At 40.6% G+C, this 16353-nt stretch overlaps 1 protein-coding gene across 8 annotated transcripts in view; it reads right to left on the bottom strand.

The window, feature by feature from the left end:
• Window positions 1-2071: 2071 nt before the first annotated feature.
• Enpp2 (ectonucleotide pyrophosphatase/phosphodiesterase 2) overlaps window positions 2072-16353 on the bottom strand; it is a 108267-nt gene continuing 93985 nt past the window's right edge. For 6 of the 8 annotated variants that reach the window (XM_075961011.1, XM_075961012.1, XM_075961009.1 and 3 more), the window contains 6 exons: window positions 12923-13059; window positions 10796-10931; window positions 9878-9955; window positions 8407-8539; window positions 6979-7135; window positions 2072-2662 (listed from right to left, as the gene is read on the bottom strand). In XM_075961011.1, coding sequence (XP_075817126.1) covers window positions 2492-2662; window positions 6979-7135; window positions 8407-8539; window positions 9878-9955; window positions 10796-10931; window positions 12923-13059 — 812 coding nt within the window. In that variant the 3' untranslated portion in view covers window positions 2072-2491. Of the gene's footprint in view, window positions 2663-6978; window positions 7136-8406; window positions 8540-9877; window positions 9956-10795; window positions 10932-12922; window positions 13060-14288; window positions 14364-16353 lie in introns of all 8 variants that reach the window. The other 2 variants (XM_075961016.1, XM_075961017.1) reach the window with 1 other exon arrangement.

Below are 16353 nucleotides of genomic sequence, written 5' to 3'. Positions count from 1 at the left end.
TAAAATAGCCATCTAGGCCTCATTTTTAATAGAGTCCCTGTCCATTCAGAGACTTTCATAAATAACCCACAATTAATGCCGTGTGTTTATCTGTAAAGCCACGTACTTGAAATATACAGGGGCTGAGTTTGTTTATGAGACAGAAAGCTTTGATCCCAAGACAAAAATAGAGCAGTGGGGTTCAAGTAAATTTACCTTGTTCTCTCCAGGAGCCTCAGGTTTAACCCATCTTGGGAAGAGTTCAGTCTCAGGTGATGCAGAACTCTTGTCTTCACAAGCACTTTGAGCGGCACAATTAACTAACCCCTCCTTCCCAGCAAGGATGCTCTGGGGAGAGAAGCATCTCTTTCATAAGTGGACCCCTTAATTGGGTTTATTCCTGTGTGGATTTCTACCCAGAAGACACAATGTAATTATTCCCTAGTCGGGTCAATATACCAAAATCTTAAGTCAGATCTCATCATTCCCAGGCTTGAGACTTCTCAGTTATTCCCCTGTGTCCTTGTGGGTGGGATCAAGATACCTTATAAGGCCTTTCGAACTCCTCTGGAATCTGACTGATCCCTGACTACCTAGATGCCACCGTGTTCAGGACGTCTGTTTCAGGTCTTCATACATATGAGATGTTTTCCTACCATCAGTATTTCTTCTCTTGTCTCTGCTTTCCTTGAGGCCAGCTCTTCTCCTGCCCCAAATCCAAACTAGAATGTTGTCTACAAGGTCATTCCCTTTCCCCACCCTTGACACTTGCATGCCCGTCACTAAACTCCAGCACTTTTCAATAGCATCTTTCTCTAACTGAAAAACACGTTTTACGAGTCCAGGAACCATGCAGGGTTTTATACATTGTTTTATCCCTGCTGGCCAGCTGGCATGTGATGCTCATTACGTCATCACTGAATACAGAATGAATAAGGAACTGTACTCCTGTTCATGTCTACACTCCTTGCACTCTAGCCCAAAGCCCAAGCCTGCTCACCACTCACACCTCATTCTTTTCCTGTCCCTAAAAATCCTCCCTAGGCTTCCTGTTTTTCAGGGTTTAAACACAAGGCATGCAAAGTAGCAAAGATATGCCTGCAACAGTTGGTGCCCAATAAATGTAACTAAACTTAGCAAGACAATAATCACTAAAGTAGACTTGTGTTTCAAGTGTTGCCTGTAAATTTTCTAATACTCTTTGGGACCATCTTTTGATGTCATGTTGTTTTCTTTATTTTTTTTTTCACTCGGCACTGTTTCTTCTCTCTTAAACTAATACATTTTAAAGGATTATTTGTAAAATTTTAAAAACCCATTTTATATACCAAAGAACCAATCGTGATCACCGCCACAGTGGAAACAAAGCCATATGCTTCTATTTAATTTTTAAAAATGATAATACTGGCAGTAATTGGAAATGTGACAATATTACTGACAACATTAATAAGGCAATTACATCTCTTTCCGTAAGGTGATTAACAACTTCAATGACCTCTTTTCTCTATACATCAATATTATTTGAAGTCATAACTATGTGCTTTGAAATCCCATTCATATCATACCCTCTGTCATTGTACTGTGACTAACACCTTGCCTTTGGCAATTCTTCTGCTCTAACTTGATTGGCTGCTTGTATAGACTTACTTTCTTCTCTTTACATTCTTTATGGTTCTTAGGTGGATGTTTTATATAGAATGCATGATTAATGCCGTTTTTGTTTTTGTAGGGCAGGGAATTAAACATAGTGTCTTGCACGTATTCAGTCAACTAATGTTATCTATATCTTTAGCCCCATAAAACAGCTAAGGTTGACTCTACTATTGAGAGTTTTTAACTGAACCAATCAAAAGAGACTATTCTTCCAAAGTCTGGAATGCCTTACAAAACAATTTTTCCCTGTTCTAATTCACTTTTTTTTCTCTGCCCTTGTGAGTCCCCATATGTGCGTGCCTATACCATCATACAGTTAATTATCAAGGATGCAGATGGGAAGACTCACTGCAAGAAATGTGTTTCTCATGAGCATGCCAACACGTGAAGTAAGCCCGCAGGTTCACAAACGAAACAAAGGCCAGACAGAACCAGGAAATCTGAACGTGTGATTTATTATCGTTAAGATTGGTCTATAAGGCTTAAATACTTCGGTCAGCGTTAACAGCAGATGAATGTAGCTGTACAAAATCAGTATCTCAATACGGAACAGGACTATGTGTGGTAACTGTGCACTGGAAAATTAGTATTTCCTCGCTGCCAATGTTCGGTCTGCAGCACCATGTGGAAGCTTCTGCTTGGATCATGAGCCGCAGTGTTCGCTAGAAGCTCTCTACTCAGAACACAGCTCAGTCTAACTCAAGCATTAGAGGAAAAGTAACAGGTTTACTATGTCAGATTTGGTATAGGATTAAAATACTAAGTGTTTTTTTTTACGTCCTGCTTCAAATTAATAAATACAAACACAATATAAAAATATACACCAGTTGCTGAGAACACACTGCACATGCCCAGAAAGTTAAATCTCGCTCTCGTATGTATGCAGGTATGTCTTGAGGGCCAGAATTTCTGAATAGCTCCGGCTCGTCTTCCGGTAGAAGTCCAAACCAGTGAGGTGCTCAATGTCTCGCACCCGAGCTGTGTGCATCTTCATGAGATCCTCTACCCACTTGGACTCATCCTCCGAGCTCTGCAAGGGAAATGAAGCAGTCAGATTTTTTTTTTTCCTAGAAGAGATTATCTAAATGGTCATTTTCCACACTTCTGCGCACAGACCCAAAGCTTGTTGTACCGGCCTGACCTTCCTGTCTCTACTGAATCCCTGTCAGAAATGCCCCCACAATTCCATTTTCGGCAGTAAAAAGCTGTGCCGGACAAATGAGAAATGCGGCATGAAGAGGTGTAGTTCTCACTGGGTTCTCAAAACACAAGACAACATTAGGAATATTGTGCGGAATCCAACCATTTGATTTTCTTCTCAGCCATTGAACGTAGGGTAGGGTTGAAAGCACCACACACCTAACCTGGGATGCTCTTCTGTCTCACAAAATAAACAAAGAGCTGGTGTCTAGCATAGGAAGCTAGTGAGCATCCCAAGGCTGCTCAGAAGACCCATCAGATTCATCAACCGCCTAGCCAACAGCAGTGAGTTACTATCTGATAATGAGTTCAGCTTTAAACAGGTCAGTTGATGTATCTGGCACTTTGGGGCCCAAAAATTCTGAGTTGGAAATGGCGGCTCCACTGTTTCCTTGCTTGAGTGACTTGGTAAAGCTACTGAACACTCACTCCCCAACCCCCCGCCTCAGCTTCATTGATTCACGTGGCCACTAATGCTGTCTTCACCAGCTCGCTGGGAGGTAGAGAAAATTCAAAGGCAGAGGAAGAAGGAAAAGGAGTCAATAGTAACACCACCAAAGAAGGGAAGGGGGTCTCCTTCTGCCTTAGCTCCTCACGTAATAACCTCATTGGCAAAACTCCAGGCTAAAACCATGCTAAATGACAGAGAAACGTATTCAATGTCTAACTTAAAACTTAAAGATGCTTCAGATAAAGAGACCCTGGCTTCTTAAAAATATTTCAATTTGGAGGGAACATTGTGAAGGGGCGTAATAAGATCACGTGAGTGTCCTATGAATTAACCTGAATTAAGCTATTACTCTTCGTTAGTAGCCAGGGGCAGGAAGGACTTCACAAATTATACCACTACCTCATACCTCGGGTCTGAAATGTCCAGCAAGAGTCTTTAGAGAAGTCTACAGGGTGCTGCACAGCCCAGGGCCAAGAATGTTCAGGCATGCCCTCGCCTAACTCTTGACCACTGGCAATCTCAGTGAACCAGCAACCGAGGCCCAGGGACCTGCAAAGGTTTTCTCAGAAAGCTTCAACCCACACAGACCTGGACCAAGGGTAACGGTAGCTCAGGCCAAGTCTAAAAATGTACCGTGAGCTTGTTGGTTCAGGAAACCAATGCCTGGCCATTCCAGGCAACGTGTAGAAATGGCTTTGCAGGCAGAAGCTAGGATTCGGACCTTTCATAACCTGCCCCCCGCCTAAGCTAACCAAGATTTCTGCAACTCCCAATAAAGTCGAACCTAAATTTAGCCCTACCCGCAAGGCTACTGACCAATCCTCAGCATCACCGTATAATTAACAAAGTAGGAGGTCTCCTGATGGGTCAAGACCCCCTCAGGGTAAGCATGAGGTTATATTTTGGGAGAATTTTCATATTTTGCTCTTTTGTTGGATTTCTCAATGGTCAGTGAGTCCAATGTTTCCTTTCAAAATGGAGTTCTGTGGGTGTGTGAACAGGCTTGAAAGAGTTTTTCCTAATTCAAAAATCACGGCCAGCTAGAATGGTAAGAATTCAAGGAGATAGGAAAAATGAAAAAAAAACAAATTAAAAAAATAACAGAATATTAATGCAATCACAAACAATCATGATTAATTTCTGCACTATTGATAGTCATTCTTTTTAAAGTTCGATTTATTATTTTTTACGTTCATGTGTATGAGTGTATATTCATGTATGTCTCAGCACCACCTGTCTGCAATGCCCACGGAATGTAGAAGTGACCAAGCTGGGATCCAAACTCTCCCATCGCCATCCTGCAGTGATTGGAGGATTCCCAAAGAACCAAGATATACTGTAAACAGCCTACCGTATATATAAATGTCTGTGTGACATGTACTCAGTCTTTTAATTTCGGAGCAATTTTGAATTTCATTTTATATGCGTTTGGTTTTACCTCCCCATGGGTTTTCAGGAGAACTGAGGCTTTCTCGAGGGAAGTACAACGATGTTCCAAGAGGAATTATGTTCCGCTATGAACAACTGAGACCGAAACATCGAGCTGATGAGCTGATGGCAGGGATCTGTCACTTCTCATTTCCCCTCTTCTTCCCCCTTCCCAACCACACATGGGGCCCCAGAAATCCTCTGGCTACAGTACTTCTGCCTTCCAGCCTCTCTTTAAGTGTCTAAGCCCACACCCCAGGTCCAGTTCTGTGACCTCATTCTTATGAATCCTGCCAATACCTTTTGAACACCGTGTTCAACCTCCACCAGCCTAAACTCCTTAGAGCAAAACCTAAAATGTTGCCCTTCTGATGAAAGACTTTTTCTTGTTTATCTAATTGCACAATAAGAAAAACTCACCAAGTTCTCTGCAGATAACTGCTAATTATCTTTGGAATTTAAAGTTCCCTATCCTACCAGCTCACCATCATCTTTTAGTAACTGTAAGTTCCTTAGAAATCAACACACAGGCAGGAGGAAGAAAGAGAGACCTTCCAGGGTGACTAGATGACAAGAACAATATATGAAGAGGACCTACACAATACTTGGACCATAACACACACTTGGCAAATGGGAACAACTTCGACAGCTATTACAACCAGTGTTAATGCAATGACCACTACAATTTTAAATTTTTGATAACAGGCAATTTTTATAAACATCACCCATCGCTTCTTAGCCTTTTGGCTACTATCAAGTGTAAAATATTATCTCTCATCAAATTCGATATTTAAAAAAAATGTAACTAGCTGCTTATACCATAGTTCACATTTCTATTATTTTTTAAAGTCTTTATTTTGCTTTGAACAGTCAGGGCCTGAATTCTTCATACATAATTGAAGCCTTTGTCCAGGAGCCACACTGTCCAAGAAGCATGAAGATGATGATCTTCATTGGACCAATTGTTATGGCATTTTATTTTATTTTTACTTTTTTCTGAGACAGGGTTTCTCGTGTAACAGCTGTCCTGGAACTTTTGTAGACCTCAAACTCACAGAGATATTCCTGCCTCTGCCTTCCAAGTGTTGGGATTAAAGGCATGCACCACTTACACCCAGCTGGCCTTTAACTTCTTAGTGTAGGTATTTCTGCTCCTGTTTTATTTTCAGCACTATGTGGTAGGCTGCCTAGAAGTTTATGGCTGTGGCTAACAGTATTTTTTTCTCCTAAAACACTTTACACAATTTAGGAATTTGAGTGTAATTTATTGACTAACAATCCCATTCTAGAGAGTCTATCCCTGTTCCTTCTATTGGTGAAATTAAAGCATATGGGCTATTACTTCTAGAATCAAACCTGCAGCAAAGAGTTTCCAACACAATAAACATATATGAAGAGAATATATGACTTGTCCCTGAGTCTTAAATCTGTACACACAGCCTGGTCTGCCTTCCTGCTGATGGCTGTTGCTTTTTGTAAATTTAATATATCTTATTTATTTTATGAGTATGGGTAATTTCTTTGCTTGGATGTCTGAGCAACAGGTATATGCCTGGTGTATCCATAGAGGCCAGAAGAAGGCACTGGAATCCTGTGATTGGAGGTCCAGGTGGTTATGAGCCATTATATCGGCGCTGGGAATTGAAATCTGGTCCTCTGGAAGAGCAGCCAGTGCTCATAACCACTGAGACATCTCTCCAGCCTCTGCTAAGAGCCTTTTCGTTATATCGTTCTGCTTCCTAGCTCTCTCCATGTGAAAATAAACAATATAGGAGTCCTGTGTGCTGTGAGACAGCTGTTGTGTTTTCCCATAGCTAGCAACAAACACTAACCTGACTAATAAGTGCATGTGTGCATGTGTTTCAAAAACTTTTATTATGGATGTTTCTAAGCATCCACAAAAGAAAATATTGATATGGTAAATATTTTCGAACTCTTATTCTATCTCTACTATTATCAAAATGTCACTATTTTCCCTTTTGGTGTATCCCTTTAGTGAAGAAAAAAAGTTCAACATAGAAAACAAATAGAACTGTGTTACATATATACACATATGCACATGCACACACATATACACACACACACTAAGAAAACAATACAAAATTATTATTATGGAATACCAGGTCCGTATATATGCAGTATAGTTCTACTTGAGCCATTCCCCCTTTCCATCTGGCTGGATGATCCATGTGCTTCATTCTGGTTCAATAGTGGGGGTACAAATTAGCCTGAGAGCTCAGCCTGAAGGACTCTGCCTCTGAACTCACATTGCAACTTTCGTCGTTGTCGGGCCGGTGAGGAAGGATGAAAGAGGACACAGAGAGGGGACCATCACACTTGTCTGCGGGCTGAGTGAAGTCCAGGCAGCTGGTGATGATGCTATAGTAGTGAGTTGGGACAGGAATAGAGCTGCCTTCCACATACCTGAACCAGGAAAGTCAGTAAAATTACAAGACACATCAGAATGTTCTCTTAAAACTTGCTTACCCATGACAACACCCTACTAGCCTACGTTAAATAAACATGATGTTCTCTCTGCCTGAAATTGTTTCCCTGTCTCTACCTGGTGGAAACAGAAAGGTATTCTAAGAAAATAAACTGGCTGCATTGAAGAGTTGGAGGCAATCAACGGTGACTAGAATAATGACGTAGAGCAAGGAGCTGGAAAAGTCTATAAAAGACCAATTGTGATGGTTTCTGAGAGTTGGGATCCAGCACTGAGGGACTGTGGTTTAGGCTGCATTACTCCATTGGAGGTCTGGCAGATACAAAGTGCCAATATTAGATTTGTGTTTCAGAAAGATGACTTTCATAGGTACAGAAAATGGTCCAGAATCCCAAGACACTGGATGTAGAGGAATCAACAGCACTTATAGCCTACACTGAAAGCCTAAACTTGGTACAAAGGAAGCACTAACATCAAGAGTGGGAGAGGAACCTCATGCTATTAAATGGGATTTCTCCAGTAGAGCAAAGTGTACACATTTAAATCCCTCACCCAGCTTGACGCTATAATACTAATAATTTTCTAAATCTTGAAATTGAGTGAACTTAATTTTGTTTAAAACTATCAAAATGACCAGCAATAAATATATGTAATTAAAATGAAATTTCTCTTTTCAATTGCTGAAAAGGAAGTTAATGTCTATACTATTAATTATCTGTATTTCAAAATAGTATTTTGTTTGCTAAGTATCTACTTTATTTATACACTCTGTGCTGATTTCTGACTATTTGTGCATGTATAAATGGACTAGACTACATATTCTTATAAGCACAGTGTTTACCTTACCTTTTTATATCCAATAGTACCAATAGGAGAGAGATAATTGGATTCAACCAAGGTCTTTATTCAACTTTTTAATAAGCCATACTGACTCAGAAGATAGAAAAGATTACAGAACTCTCCAGAAATCATAAAAATCAATTAAAATCACAATTTGGTTACTGAAGAGTCCCTGAGGAATAAATGATAATTTCAAAAATATTGATATCCTTTTCCATCACAAAAATCAAAATTTTATTCTAGCTACTAAAGCCACACTTAATCAAAGATCGAAGACCACTAAAGATCTTAATAATGAGATTCAAAGACAAAATATTTAAGGGCATGAACTCTTCTCTAGCATAGGAATAACCTTGAAGGACGCCTTAGAATTCAGGCATCTCACACAGAACAGAAAAGAGAAGCTTACTGTTTGATTTCATCCTCAGTGTCACGTAAGCCATCATAATTGTAGTCAAAAACTGGTCCACTTATTACATTGACTCCATTCCTTTCTGAGGCATATTTCTTCACCAAAACCCTTTGGAAATAAGTCCAGATACCTGTACGAAGACACAGATCAGTCAGTCCTTTGTGCACAAAAACACTTGTTTCAGACAAACTCTCTGTAGGAGGCTTTCTTTAAGTGCAATGTCAGGAGCCAAGAGCAGCTGTGACCATCAAAACCTGTTCTCCAGTTTTATCTTTGTTTTTCACTAAAACTTGTGAAAGGAAAGATAAGAGGAAGCTGACAATGCCAGGGAGGCAGTAAGCCTCGCGCAGTAGGTCAGGGGAAGTTCCCAGCAGAGGCAAAGAAGCAAAGATCTGAAAGCTGAATGGGTTCATATATCTCAGGCAACGTCGTAGGGGCAGAGCATGCCAGATAGAGAGAGTTACAGTGTTAGCAGAAGAGGAAGTATTTTAGCCATTGGGCACGTAAATCTTTAGAGGTCAGACAAAAGGATTTCTGAAGCTCTAGGACTAGGGAATGGGCTCAGTTGGCAGTGTTTTTCTAGCATACACCAACTTCGGGCTTCACTCTCAGCACTGTATAGACTACGTGTGATAGCGAATGATTGTGTCCAGCATCCAGGAGGGAAGAAAAGAAGGAGATCATCCTCAGCTTCACAGTTAGTTCAAACGCAGCATGGACTGCATGGGATACCATCTCCAAAGAGGATATGAGTTGAAGGAGATAGCTTTGTGGTTGGGGGTGTGTCTAATGTGTATGAGGTTCTGAGTTCAGTACACACTACTAAAAAAAAAATGGCATAACCAATGCTCACACTCTAGGAACCAACAGTTGGCTTTGCGGGCCAGAGTATACAGTGCTTATTCAGTTCACAGAATCACTATCATTCACAAATACGTCTTGTGAACAAACTATATAGTCAAAGAAGCTAAAATAATAACTTGCATAAAATCATTTGATTTCTAGTCTGATAAACAAGAATATTCATAATCTTCTCCTGGGTTTTAGGGTCAACATTCAGAACAACATTAGCACCCTAAAGGAAAAGGGTGTTCACGGCCTTTGCAGACATGCTCACTACATAAATACAGATGTTGGGAAGGGTGCAAGTGACCTCTAAAGTTCAGTAAGATTCATAAAAACAGAAAAGACTGCAGGTTAGAACATGGCTTAGTTCAGCTCTTCGGCTCATGGCCTGGGTCACTTTCTATGCTGTCAATTTCTGAATTATAAGAAAGGACTAGATCACTGGCCAGCTTCCCTCCCACACAGGTCAACTGGAGGGAGTTTATATAAAAGGTCTTCAAAGGGCATAAAAGATGAACCATTGCAAGGTATTATTAAAACCAGTATGGAAGGGGGGGGAAGTAAAGGGTAAATTTAAAATATTTATTTTCTAAGTAATAGTTTATTAGGTAAATATACTTACGCTTGAAAGCGGGATACATTGGAACCATGTTGGTTACAAGGAATGCATCATATTTAGCTTCTGGGGAAGAGCTCAGATCTAAACATCAGGAGAGCAAACAGAATACATTGCTTACCAAGGCTGACATCAACAGAAAAGCAGTCTTTAGACCAACCCAAACAGCTTTAAGCCAGCAGACATGAACTTTTATATCCACTTATCTCCTCTATTAGACACTTCCGACTTCACGCCCACCGGTCGCTTCACCGCCCTCCACACTCTCTGAAAGTATTTACAGCCCTTTTCTTCCTACGGAGTTCTTGAGTCTATAGTTCTCTGATCCCATTACTGTGACTTAGACTCTTTAAAAATGTCATTAAGATAATATGATGTAATTGTTTTTAGGAAATCACCTCTGCAGGACTGTGCCACTAAATAGCCTCCCACCCACGCTCAGGCAAATGACTCTTATTAAACTCAATGGGCCACACACAAAAAGGGGGCGTGGAAATGGGAGGGAGACTTAGGGAGAAGGTAGCTCCAAGCAGGAGGCAGGGTGACAGAGGGCAATGGGGGATAAAAATGACAAAAACACATCCTATAAAAATATGGAACTGTCGAATGAAAGAATTAATGTCCTCATGACTTACTATTTCTTCCACATGCCACTTTCACAGTGTGAAGGAGAACACATTTCCCCTATACTTTCGATTTTTCCAGAAGAGCAGGATGTTTATAAGCTGGTCATTTTCAAGCTCAATTTTGGGAGAATTTCACAGCCTCCCAAATGCTTCCCCCTGAAGAAACCCTGGACCACTGAAATCCTAACTAGTGAGCTTCAAACTCTGGATTATACATCCCAACCTGACTGCACACACGCGCGCACATGTGAGTGCACGCACACACACACAGTGACCAGAACTTAACGCCGCAACTTACAGGGAGGAAAAAGGAATCCATATGACATTTGTTTATCATTTTTATAGGCCAAACAGTTCTGACTGAATCCTGGAGACACACGAACGTCAGGGCGAACACAGTTGGTCAGATGCTCCGGGATGCTGGAGACCTCGGCCTGCATGGGGAGTCAGAGACACTCATGGATTAATGCTTTACAGAGATGAGACCAAACAGCGTGGGCAAAGCTAGAGTTTCTCTTATGAACAGCTCAAACCCAAACTTGCAAGCTTCTCATAGTTCATAATCTGATATTATAAGTCCCTTTAAAAAGTCATTCTTTAAAAAAAATACAATAAGCCTATAATTCTCAATCTCTTGGTTGTCTGCAGTAGAATCTTTCTTATCAAAGTCTGAAGTCGAACAATTTATAAAATGTTAATTCCACAGCTGCAAAGGTCACTGAAGAACTAAAACCCCTAGCTAGGCCTGGCAGTACACAAGTAAAACCCCACCCTTCAAGTGGCAGAGTCAAGAAAACTGCTCATAAAATCATGGCCAGCCAGGTCTGTATAGCAAGTTCCAGATTAGCTGGGCTTATATACCAAGACTCTGCCTCAAAAGCCAAGCAACAAAAGCCAAGCAAATGCTCTTTAAAATAATAGACAAGTGCTGGGAAGACAGCTCAATCAGTAAAGCACTTGGTTTGCAAGCCTATGAGAACCTGAGTTGGATCCTCAGAACCCAAGTAACAAGTCAGGCACAGCGGAGCACAGGCGCGAGCCCAGTGCTGAGGAAGCAGACAAGCTGAGCCTAGCTGTTTGTCAGTCACCCAGCCTAGCCGACTTGGTAAGCACCACACTATTGTGAGCCCCTATCTCCAAAAAAATGAGTTGGATGGCATCCATGATGAAACACACATACACACACATACAAATACATATGCATACACACACACACACACATATATATATATATATATCTTCTTTTAAAAGCATACATACCTATCTTTCTGTCTCTCTCTCTGTGTCTATCTGTGTGTCTGTCTGTCTGTCTCTCACTCTCTCTCTGTATCTACTTGCATGTATGCACACATAGTGGAAATTAACAAGATTGTTGGGGAAGTAATAATCTTGTTATTTACATTTACAAGTTAAAAATATACTTCTAAGTATATATACTTGATATATCTAATAGATGTGAATTTCAACTATAAAATAAGCTGTTCTAATTGCTGATCTATGGCTTTGCATCACATCCATATGAAGCTCAAACTCCAATTAAAAACGTTTTTTATTAAAATACAAACAGGGTATAGAGAGATCACTCAGCAGTTTAGAACACTTGGTGCTATTGCCAGAGGACTTAAATTCTGGTCCCATCACCTACATGGTGAGTCACAACCATACATAAATCCAGTTCCAAGGGATCCTATGCCTTCTGATTTCTGAGACATAAAGTGCACATACGTGCATGCAGGCAAAAACACTCACACAGAAACTAAAATAAGGAAATCAAATCTTTTAAATTCTTGGCAACTTTTAAAACGTAAGATAAAATACAAAGAAAACGTTGACAGCAAGGTCGGGCTGAGCATGGTTATATCTGGGGACTTGCTACTTCTCACTAAATCTGATTGCTAACGGAGAACTGCCCTAAAAATTAACATCTATTAAAACAAGCTATAATTTCCACTATACCAAAAGAAAAAAAAAGAGAAAAAGAACAATAAAAAAGAACAAACCTTGATGGCTTCTGTAACTATTGGGCAAAATGTAACATGGGAAAAAAGAATCTAAAAACATTATTATATTTCTTTCAACGCTTACATATTAGTCAGACAGAACAGTGAATGAAGACTAATTTTAAAAATGTATTGCAACAAAGCAGGTAAAAGTGTTTCCTCCAAGGCTGACGCTTGAGTTCAATCACAGGACCCACAGAGTGGATGGAGAGAACCAACTCTATTAGCTGCCCTTTCCCCTCCATGGGCACACCATGGCACACTTGAACACACATGCATGCATACACGAAAAGAAACAAATAATATCACAGTAGATGCAACAGAAGGTTTCTTCAATCAGAAAAACAATGAAGGCCAAATCTATTCATCATCAAAAACACTCACTATACCAAATAAAGAGTAAAAGGCCCAATTTTCTCAATAACCTGCTTAGAAATGGTATATGACATCCAGAGAGGCATCAAGAATATTTCACTATAGCCACTTTCAAAATCCGTGTGGTATAAGATATCGTATCTAGTCCGGTAAAGCACTGCAGGTCGTCCATACAGGAGATGTCTCTCTGAGAAAGAAAGAAAGAAGGAAAAAAAAAGCTGTATTCAACACATAGTCAACTTTATTCCAACTATGAAATAACAGAAGAGAGTCACAATGCCCACAGTCTACAGTTTACCAGGTAACTTATTAATCAAGTTAGTGTTCCTAACACTTCTGTGGTTTATCTGATCACCTTACCAAGGGTCAAAACGACAATATAAATGCTATATCTAGGAAGAAGCTTTTTGAAACTGTCAGATTTAAAGGTCTGTATAGAAGGAAACATACTGTAAATTCTGCGATGAGTCAGAGATGGGGAGCCAATAGGATTGGATTTTATGTCATTAAATGATTTGACCCCTGAAGAGGTTTATGGGGTTAGTCAAGGACTCCATTAAGAGCAAGGCTCTTTCTTCCCATTATTTGCCAACTGCAACAGAAATGTACATTATTCCAGCATAAAGAGAGAATAGTTAGCAGCCCTGTTGTTGTCTTGAACTTAAAGGAACATGTATAGATAACAGAAGCAGGCATTCAAAAGGGTCCCTCAAATATAGAAGAAGCCCATCTATTACCAAAGAACTCCCTCTCTTAAAATCCCTGAAAACGGAGTTGGGCTCCTATAAGGAAGATGGTCATGAAGCCTTATTTACTCTTTGAGGTAAAAGATAAGAATTCAGTATTCCAACCCATGGAGAAGCCTGGAGCTTAACTTGTCCACTTGGGAAAGACTAAACTCTCATAAATTTATGAAAACTAGGGTCCCTGTATACCCACATACTTAGAGGTCAGAGCCTAGTAACAAAACTCACAATTCCTAAGTGATTTAGAATGAAACCCGCTTTTACTGTAATTTTTATAAAAGAAAATCTGGCAAGCACTCACTAAATATTATGTATACATGTTGCTTTAATTAAATTGCTACCCTTCTATGCAAGTACTAGAGAAAAGAAAAAATGTTCAGACAACACTTGGCGAAACCCTCCCAAGTAGAATTGCTGATTTGCGGCAGAGTGGCCAATGCTATCCCAACGTAAGCAACTTCAGGGAAGTCTGGCTTCCTGAGCTTTGAAATAAATGGAGAAGCCTCACCTAAGCTGCCAAGCTTGGGGGCCCGCCCCGAAGAATCAGAATGTACCATAGTGATATTAAATAAATAAAAATCTAATAAACAAATTAAAATCCAGCAAATCCAGCAATAGTACTTGGGGGCCATAAACGGACCCAGATCTTCTTTTCAAACTCAGACCAAACCTTTTCTAAGTTCAAAATTTCCATTAAGGTTTTTCTTGTTTTCATTTTGGCTGCCTCTGAATTTCCTGGTTGCAGCTGGAAGCAGAAGTATCAGAATTCTTTGAGAAGCTGTTCTCTATCGGTTAAGTTTTAACGCTTACCAAGGGAGCGGGTTTGAATAAGAATGGCCTCCATAAGCTCATATATTTGAATGCTTAGTCACCAGGGAGTGGAACTACTTGAAAGGATTAGAAGGATTGGGAGTAGTGGCCTTGTTGGAGAAAGTCTGTGACTGGGGGTGGGGGTGGGGTGGGAGTGGTGGATTTTGAGGTTTCAGAAGGCCCAGGCTCAAGGCTCAGGTTCTCTCTCTCTCTCTCTCTCTCCCCATATACCTATGGATCAGGATGAAGCTCTCAACTATTTCTCCAGCACACACCTGTCACGCCAGCTGCCACACTTCCCGACACATTAGCATTAAATGTTTCCTTTACACTAGTGTCTCTTCACAGCAATGGAAGAGAGACTAAGACACTAGCCTATTCCTCAGGACTCAAGCTGAAGCCTGCTCCCTCCTCTGTCCACCTGTGGCACCCCTCCTTAGAGTACCAAACAACAGTTGAGATGAACTACAGTCTTCAGCTCTTCCTTCCTCCAGACCTCCTCATTTCTTGGCATTTTCAAGAATAACTTCTTTCCCCAGAGGTTGGTTTGCTCCCAGCATCCCACTTGTAACTGTTATAAACAATTCTATATGATGCATATGATTTCCTTTCTTCTCATCATTCCTGTCACTTAGAGTATGCATTCATGATGGATGTGTGTATGTGTGTGCATTCATGCTGTGAATGAATGTGTGTGTATCTGTGTGTGTGTGTATGTGTGTGTATGTGTGTGTGTGTGTGTGCATTCATGCTATGGGTGTGTGTTTGATCACGCATATGGAGGTCAACACCAAATATCCCTGTTTATCCCCAGCTTGGTTTTAGTACAGGGTCTCTCACTAAATCTAGAACTCACTGATTTAACTAGAATAGCTGACCAGTGAGCCCTAAAGATCAACCTGTCTCTGCTGCCCCAGGTCTTCAATTACATGCATGTACTGCCATGTTCACTTTTTCCATGTGTGATAGGGATACCAACTTTTATGTTACTTGTGGCAGATATATTGCTAATTGAGCTATCTCCCCAGCTCCAATCCTATCCCTCAGTTCCTTGCACATCCCTTCCTTGAACATTTACTAAGCTCTTTCTTTGTACCAGGGCTTGGCCTGGAGAGCGGAGATACCTAACAAAGGCTTAGAGCTCTTACCCTCAAGAAGCTCACAGTCCAGTGACAATCCTGCTGTCTATAACCAACATGTAGCACAGACTGCACTGTCTCTGGTACACACACAGGGTGAGGTAATGCAGATGAGACATATTACAAACAGGCATAAGCTGCCATGATATTCAAACCAGGGTGACCTACTCACAGTTTCACTTCTGTTGCCCTTGCATTACGGTTAACAACCAACAGTGCCTGATAAACAATACAGCCCCAAAGTTTAAAATGGAAAAAAAAAATGCAAGAGACTTGAGGAAACGGGAAGATGAGATGCAAGATTGGCAGGGCAGCCTGAGGAGCCTCCCCAAGAGGCCTCTCCATCTCTACCCTCCCTTGAGCTCAACACACAGAGATTGGGTTTGCTTCAGAAATCAATCCCACAGCTTCGAGCTATTGACACAGCTGCTGCTTTTTGAACACAGCCAAAAGACAAACATATCATCATCCCATTTGCTTTTTTGTCAATTCCCATCGAACTTATGAGAAAAAGAAAAAAGTACAATGACATCAACAACCTCCCAAAAATCCAACCAAAATTCCCATCCGGATCTCCAAAAATCTAGCTAACTCTTTTTGTAGCATAATTATTCATGCAAGGAAGAAGAGAAATCATCTTTGCAAGAAAAAATACATTTTGAGGTTCGGAATCAAGATTTAGGTTTGACTTTGCCATTGACCGCGAATCACAGGTCCCAGAATGGCCCAGCAGTTAGCCTTGGACATCTCAGGAGAACCACACATTGTGTCTCTCTTCAACGCACA

The sequence above is a fragment of the Microtus pennsylvanicus genome, chromosome 2 (genome assembly GCF_037038515.1).
Source record: "Microtus pennsylvanicus isolate mMicPen1 chromosome 2, mMicPen1.hap1, whole genome shotgun sequence".
NCBI lineage: Eukaryota > Metazoa > Chordata > Mammalia > Rodentia > Cricetidae > Microtus > Microtus pennsylvanicus.
Note: the sequence above shows the minus strand (reverse complement) of the source record. Positions and strands in the feature narration are given on the sequence as shown.